The 8514-nt window shown below is 36.0% G+C and overlaps 1 protein-coding gene across 1 annotated transcript in view; it reads right to left on the reverse strand.

Moving 5' to 3' along the window:
* Window positions 1-8044, reverse strand: part of las1l (LAS1 like ribosome biogenesis factor) — a 13802-nt gene extending 5758 nt beyond the window's left edge. Inside the window, exons 1-9 of the mRNA XM_081367192.1 lie at window positions 7269-8044; window positions 5741-5866; window positions 5577-5646; window positions 5414-5495; window positions 5128-5295; window positions 2187-2233; window positions 1013-1122; window positions 837-922; window positions 551-754 (exon numbers count right to left, since the gene is read on the reverse strand). Of these exons, the coding sequence (XP_081223318.1) occupies window positions 551-754; window positions 837-922; window positions 1013-1122; window positions 2187-2233; window positions 5128-5295; window positions 5414-5495; window positions 5577-5646; window positions 5741-5866; window positions 7269-7414 (1039 nt within the window). The 5' untranslated portion in view covers window positions 7415-8044. The remainder of the gene's footprint in view (window positions 1-550; window positions 755-836; window positions 923-1012; window positions 1123-2186; window positions 2234-5127; window positions 5296-5413; window positions 5496-5576; window positions 5647-5740; window positions 5867-7268) is intronic.
* Window positions 8045-8514: the final 470 nt, after the last annotated feature.

The raw sequence follows: 8514 nt of genomic DNA on the forward strand, positions 1-8514 counted from the left end.
AAAATGCAACTGAAACCTCACATATGCAAAAATCTCATAGGGTGGACTAATAATCATGTTGAGATGAAACTTTATACACAGATATTTAATGTTAAATATATTTCATTATGTACCATGAAAAAGTCATCTGTGCATATAAATACAAAACAATCCATGCAATTATTAATGAATGAGACCCAATTAGTTTGATTTTCAAATGATAAGGCAAAAAGATTTTGGACACTTATTTCAAGAGATCAGGTTTTCACAACAAGGAACGTCTTTTGTTAAACTGTTACGTTTCAATATATCCAATGTTTGAGAATTTGGCTTAATTTAGCACTTTATCAACTAAAATTTTGCACACTTATAATTTTTTTTTTTAGATGGTATTTTATTCAGAGTAAAACTGACTAAAATGAATGAATATGACATGACAAAAGAGTTGAACACTGCATTCTTAGTTTTAATGTGGCCTTCCTACTCTTAGTGTGGCTTAAGTGTCCAAAAACTTTTTAAGGGCCACTGTATATACAACCACCGGCACCAAGAGGACATCTCAGATTCATACTTTTGCTGTTGCAGAGTAAAATTTCGGAGATCCAGGAGGCAATGTAGTAAGTTCTGTGACTGGACGGCTCATTCGAGAGCTCAGCGAAAAGTTTGTCAAGGATCAGATTTATAAAGATGGATGAATTCAGGACCTTCAATAACGGCAACCAGAAGTGCAAAAACACTCGAGGAAGACAAGGGGCGAACACGTCTTCAGAGTCCTCTACAGAGAGAGATAGAGAGAGGCTAATTTAATTTGAGTCAGCAAATTACTGCTTTATAAACAAGATGTAGTGCATTTGTACCAGAGGGGTCAATATCCAAAGACTCCAGTTGTTCTGCAGTGGGAATAAGGAATCCATCCTGCATTAAAACATCAGCGAAGATGTTTCTGCAACACAGACAGAACAGCTGGCAATGAGACACATGCTCTTTAACCTACCAGAAATAAAGACCTGCTAAATTGAACACATGCTCAGACCTGGCCTCTGTGGCAAAGTGTTTGATCTGCGTTAGGATCCAGCTGAGATCAGCGCTGGCATCCGGCCACATGTCACGCTGCCTTCCCTGCTTTGTCAGGTCTTCGTATATCTGCCAAACACACCAAAACAATAGGCAGGCACAGCTCACATTATTATCATCTCAACTAGAAACTACTACAGTGTTTCCCATAAAACAGAAAAAGCAATTTCTGGTGGGGGGTGGGGGGGTTTGGGGGCATGTGTTGTTTCACCCAAAGGGGGTGGTTCAAAATAATTCCTTCGTTAATAATTCGTTACACAGAATTTATTTTTTATTTTTTATAAAAAATGATTCACACCTTCACAAAATCCATACACCCAACCCAAAATCCACACATTTCACACCCTAAAAATGACATAACATTATAATAAGTTTATTTGATTCACAGCTTATATAGTGTTTTGACCTCGACAACCCAACTGCATTTTACTGCAAACCTGCGACTAACGTTAGTTAACTTACTAAAGAAGGCACAATCGATTGTTTGCTAAGGGTCGGGTCGGGGCTCCAACATTAACACACTGACAACATGTATTCAAATATAAAATATTTTTGATCTCGATGATCTCGTTTTCATGGAGACAGACGCGGTGTGCACAGAGGGGAGGGGCTGTGTGTGTGTGCATGCGAGAGAGACACGTGAGTGACAGAGGCAGGGAGGGAGAGCAGGGAAGGGAAATGCAGTGAACGAATATGCTGCGTGTTTTAAATAGCGTTAAAAAAAAAGAATGAATAAAGAAGCGCAATATGTGGCGGCCGGTGTTGATTCTGTTGATTAGTCTATGTGTGGGAAACACTGTACTACATTAGTAAAAGAAACAATCTTACCAAACATCACCAATCATAACCTTTTAAAGGTTTTATTTTTTATTAAAATGTAGCTCATGTCTATTCCACAGACCCACAATGTAATTATACATATACCAAAAACATTCAAATTCAAAAATTCAATGTATTCATACATTTTACTCATTTGACATACTTTTGCAATAATTCTATTTAGTAGGGAGGGAGGTAGGCATATTCGGAAGAGTTCCAACACTTGACTCTGTGTCAGAAACAAAAGCTCATACTTCCCTCTGCTGGTGTAAATTGGGATAGAATACACAGTGTAACATTTATCCCAGACTTACCTGAAACTGTTCCTGTACATAAGAGTTGAGCAGTTCTCTGACTTTTTCTGAAAGGTAGAGCATAAGCAGAGAACTAACAATTAACCCTCTGCTACTTTTGATTACAATATAACATACAATATTATATTATATCATATTATATACAATCAGGGTTTGAAATTAACACCCGCCAACCTGCCAAATGCGGATAAAAATCAACTGTGGCGAGTAACGCGGTCAAATCACCAGCCAATTTGGCATGTTATGTTTACTCACTTTGCTGGGGATGTTCGTGATGCCAAATCTGCGCAGATTTAGCTCAAATACAGATTTAGCTCAAATAGAGAGTCATCGTGATAGTATATATTAAATGGCTTATATGAACACACGTCACTACGCAACAAATAACGGTGCGCTTGTTCATTTGCATTGAAGCAATAGCAGAGATTAAAAAGCGTTTGGTTAACAGAAAAGACTTTTTTTCCAACAGCCTACATTTTTTTAGATGTTTTTTGTACTGTATTGATCTGTCCACCTAAAACACATTTTTGATGAAAAGGATGAGGATGAAAGAGGAAGCTGGAAATGGCTGGATGACAGGATTTTGTTTAAATAAGAAATTAATTTATGAAATCCTTGACTTGACTTATTATATATATATATATATATATATATATATAAATGTGTATTATATATATATATATATATATATATAAAATGTGTATTATATATATATATATATATATATAAAATGTGTATTATATATATATATAAAATGTGTATTATATATATATATAAAATGTGTATTATATATATATATATATATATATATATATATATATATATATAAAAGCTGTGACTCAGTTAATCTGGTTCACATCTTTTACTTTTCTTTTTTTTGGCTAGTTGAAGTGCTGAATGGCAGGAAACTTAATTTTGTAGCCAAATTGGCCGATGAGTGAAAAAGTTCATTTCAAACCCTGTATACAATACATTGCAAAAGCCTTTGGTTTAAATGTTTTTGAAAAAAGTCCAAAGTTCGTTTGGAACCGTACCGAGACCACCTCTTCAGCTGGGTCTCGGTTCGATTGTTTGGTCCGCACCCGAGTTCGATTGCTGTATTCACACCTGCCCAAAAGGTCCGCACCAAGGGGGAAACGAACTAGAGTTCGATTCAATCGAACCAAACGAGGCAGGTGTGAATACACCCTTAGACTCACCAAGGCTACATTTAATTTAACAAGTAATACATTACAAACAGTTATATTGTGAAAAACTATTACAATTTAAAAGAACTGTTTTCTGTTTATGATACAATATAATTTATTGAATTTACTGAATTTTCATCAGACATTACTCCAGTCTTCATGATCCATCAGATATTATAATCTGCTGATTTGGTGCCATTTCATTATTCTTTTTTTTTTTTTTAACCATGAGGCATTTTTTCAGGATTCTTTGATGAATAGCATGTTCAAAAGAACAGCATTTATTTGAATTAGAAATCTTTTGTAAAATTATAAACGTCTTTCCTGTCAATTTTGATCAATTTAATGCATCCTTGCTGAACAAATGCATTTTACAACTTTGCTGATTCTGAACAAAGCTATAACGCGTCGCTTTGCATTTTAAAGAAATAGTTCACTTCAAAATGAAAATTTTGTCATCATTTACTCTAAGGTAAAGTACCTGAACACAAAGGAAGATATTTTTGAAGAATGTCGGTAACCAAACCGTTGATGTATCCACATTGACTTCCATAGTATTTTTTTTCCTACTATGGAAGTCGATGAAGTTACATCAACTGTCTGGTTACCGGCATTCTTCAAAATATTTTCTTTTGTGTTCAGCAGTAGAAAGAAATTCATGCAGGTTTGAAACAACTTGAGGGCGAGTAAATTATGCCAGAATTTTCATTTTGAAGTGAAGGTAGGGTAGGTAGGATTTTTCTAAAAAAAAAAAAACATTCCAAATTTGTTTAAACTGTCTTTATATACCAATACATAATTAAAATTTAAGTACTATGAAAAAGATAGTATAAAAATCGAGTGTCTGTAGACCTCTCACGACTGTTGTAAACACAGCTAATTATTTCCATTCACTCCACCCCCTCCCTTCTGAGCTCCTTCCAAAGCCACGCCCCCCAAAACACATGAACGCGCGACACACCAAACGCTCAGGCTCAGCTGGAAGATGCATTTATTTATTTACCTGAGACGAGTGGAGAGGAAGGAGCGCAGTGCATGCAGTGACATGTCAGAATCACATGTAATAAAATACCTAACTTTATCACTATAAATATAAACATAAGATTTCTTTTAGTACTCACTATCAAGCTAGCATATCGATACTGGTAAAGTTTAAAATATACTTTGTTTGATTCGGTAATGAGCTATATTTAGGCTATAGGTAACGAGCCATATTTATAAGGCAAAGCTAAAAACAGGTTGCATTGATACACGTTTTTCCATTACCATCAGTTACACTGTGATGAAGGTGAATTTCGTGTAAGATTCATAACATATACGGTGTTTTGCATGTAAGAGTTTCCATGATGAAAACATTGTTGACTCTAATGAGGACTACACTCCGGTGACAAGTACCGCTTCGTCGGTTCGAGGACAGGTCCTCGTTCAGGTTATACTCTCTTTTTCAGAGCACTTACATTTTAATTATGTATTGGTATATAAAGACAGTTTAAACAAATTTGAAAAAAAGTTTTTTATAAAAATCCTACCTACCCTACCTTTAAGTGATTAGAAATACCCTTCATACACTACAAAGGTATTTGGTATTTTTTATACATTTTGTGTTACAAAATTGTCATGGTTTTTTTCAGCCTTGTTCCAGTTTCTGAGGTGTAAGAATAGCATGAAAAATCTGATCAGTCTTTCATTTTCCCTCCCTGTAGTTCCACATCTTTGCCCAACCAAGGGATTTTTGAGTGTAAAAGGCTACTCACTGTGTGCCTCAATCTCTTTCTGTCTGCTGAGTAGATCTCTCTCATGTCTTTTAACAATCTCCTCCTCATCCTCCTCTTCTGATGAAGAGTTCCAGTCCTCTGCCAGCTGACTGCCCATCTGGCGGGACCAGTACTCTTGATGCAACCAGTCCAGCACAAATCCACAACCTGAAAAACACAAACAAACATAAACACTACAATGACATTTGCAGTAAACAGAGAAGTGAAAGCATGAGCTTATCTAACTTTGAAAGTGCATGCATGTAAGGGAATTACCGTATCTCACCTTTTCGGCACCACTTTAATGAGGGAAGTCTGCGGTGTGTCAGATCATGCCTGAGGTTTACCACCCACTCTGGAATATTTATCTACCAGAGAGACAAATTGTAGTCAGACTGCAGTTATAGCAGATTATGAAAGATGTTCATCCGAGTTGATGCGTGACTTACATTTCCGGCTAACCTTCGCAAGGGTCTGGCAACTTTTTTCTGTTGCCGTTCTGTGATGAGGTTAACAAACCTGAAACACATCATACTCGTTCAGTGATTTTCACTTCAGTAAAGTCAAATGCACTGATTTGCATGCTTTAAGTGCACTTGGATGATAAACATACCGAACCAGCGCCATGCCATAGAGCAGCACAAGATCACCGGCCTCCAGCTGACCCGTGCTGTCCAGCACCTGACATCGGACCAGGTCCGCGGTGCTCTCCACGGCCACCGGAGTGCTTTGCCCAAACCTGTGGCAACAGACAGAAAGTCAGAGACAACACTCCACACTGCCCTAATCAACTCGTTTAAACTGAAAGCTTGAAAAACAGTTTGAGAAAAACATAAAAATAAATACTAAATAGTTCACCCAAAAATAAAAATTCTGTAATTTAAGGTGGGGTAAGAGATATTTGAAAAACACTGTTTGAAAGTTGGTCAGACCAACACAACAACAAACTTGTAGCCAACCGGCATTAGTAAATCAGTGATTAGTAAAATTATGATCTTTTTGATGAAATCTGAGAGCTTTCTCTCCCTCCATTGACAGCTATGCAACTGACACTTTGACACTTCAAAAAGTTCATAAAGAGATCGTAAAACTAATCCATTTGAACTGAGCGGTTTAGTCCAAATTTTCTAAAGAGACACAATTTAGCCCATGTTTAAGATTGAGATTTAATTTAGTCTTTTAATCACATGTAAACATTGATCAGCGAACATAAACAGAAGCTTAACTGAACCTGCTTGACACGCAAGAACCTCATTGGTCGAGAATGAACCTCACAGGTTCTCGCACATCAAACAAACATACTTGAGCTTCCGTTTTCCACAACTAATGTGAGTTGATGATTGTTTATATTAGAATAAAAGCCTAAATTAAATCCGTTCGACATATAACACGATCGTGTATCTTAAGAAAATTTTGACTAAACCACATGGATTAGTGTTACGATCACTTTATGAACTTTTTGAAGAGTCAAAGTGGTAGTTGCGTAGCTGTCAATGGAAGGACAGAAAAGATCTTCATTTGTGTTCCGAAGATGAACGAAAGTTACAAGTTTGTAACGACATGAGGGTGAATAATTAAAGACAGAATTTTCATTTTTGGGTGAATTATCCCTTCAAGAACTAGCATGACAGTTAATCAGTCTTAATTTTTTAATTCAAATTAGACCAGTCTACCCTTTTATGTAACTGACTTTTACAATATATGACCTGAGGCGGGTTGTATAAACAGTGTCTTAAGTCCTAGTGTGACCCAGTAGCAGTTAAGTCAGGGGCAGTCAGTCTACCTATCGGTATCAAATTAGGCTACACTACGTTTTTATGTAACTTACATAAAAAATAAAAAATAAACTATGAAAAAATAAATAGATGTCTAACTTGTAAGACTAGTCTAAGCAGTTTATCCAACAGCCGGTTGCAAAAACCATCAGAATTTGGATAAAGCCAATATAATCTATTTTAGGACCCTCAGAATTTATTGTATTTTTACACTATTTCAAGGAGAATTTGACCAATTTTTAGCACATCCGCAGAGCAAGAAAACCACAATGCTAAAGACAATACATCAGATGTCACGTGACCCGCGTGATCTCCAACACTATACACTCAAAACATCAGATCCATCCCTGACCACTGTGACGTTACCTGCCCTTCCACGCGGAGATCCTGTGCAGCGCGTGTTTCTGCAGCGCGGACTCTTTGGAGTACAAATACTCCATCACATGCTCGTACTCCGCTTTGTTCATCCAGGCCACGACGTGACGCGTCTTCCCCGTCGTTTTCTTCTTCATCGTCAGATTTGTATGCTTTCAAATTATGTAGTATATGGACCCACAGGGGATAAATAAGCCTGTGCAGCTAGAGTCGGGAAAAAATGAAACATACGATTCACGTAAATCTAATGTATCCTGAACACACCACGGTCCTACGCCCCGCCAGCGGTGCGGCAGGTTGAACGTTCCCCTTGAACAAAATGTTGAACAATGGTTCCGTGCGTACCAACCAGAATTCTACAAAAACAGAGGGTTCAAAAGAGAGCTGGGGAGGGTTCAAAAGAGAGCTGGGAATTATTATATTAATTACATTGCAAATTATTGCTATAGGTATAGTCTATGGCAATAAAAAATAGTTTACTCAAACTCTTGGTCAGTCAAAATTATTCAGTATTAGTACAATGCTGATGAGCACGATCAGCCATTTTCAGAGAGATACGTTTCAAAGCAGTCACATTAAACTTCCAGCTCTTCTGATAAAACCCCGTCATATTTTGATATTAGTAATACACATTGAAACGGAGAGATTCTAATAAGATCCATAAAACACTGAATTAACATTCAGTACGAACATTAAGTGACATGCTACTATTTTTGGACCTGCTACCATGGTACACGAGTAATAATTTAGTAGCCTACCATTGTATCAAAGTACCACAGTACCTTACCACCACAGTACAGTTTGTACGGGACACTATTGGTTGTATGATACTCCAATGAGCATCTATAGGATATATATATATATATATATATATATATATATATATATATATATATATATATATATATATATATATATATATATATATATATTACAATTTATCATGTTTAGGTATTTCATTTAAATATTGAATATGACATCATCTAGATAAAATTGGGGGTATTTTTGTGTTTGAAAAGGATCCCGTTAAATTTAATAAAATAACATTACAAAATTGTCTAAAACCATGAGGCTTTAAAAGTCAAAGAATAATATTTTAAAATAATCAATAGTCATAACAAAGAAAGCCAACGTTTTTTCCTAGTCTAATTCTACTCATTCTAATATATATATATATATATATATATATATATATATATATATAAATAAGAAAGTGATTGTTGTTCACGAAGAGTCT

This window comes from Scardinius erythrophthalmus (assembly GCF_964197995.2).
Source record: "Scardinius erythrophthalmus genome assembly, chromosome: 5".
NCBI lineage: Eukaryota > Metazoa > Chordata > Actinopteri > Cypriniformes > Leuciscidae > Scardinius > Scardinius erythrophthalmus.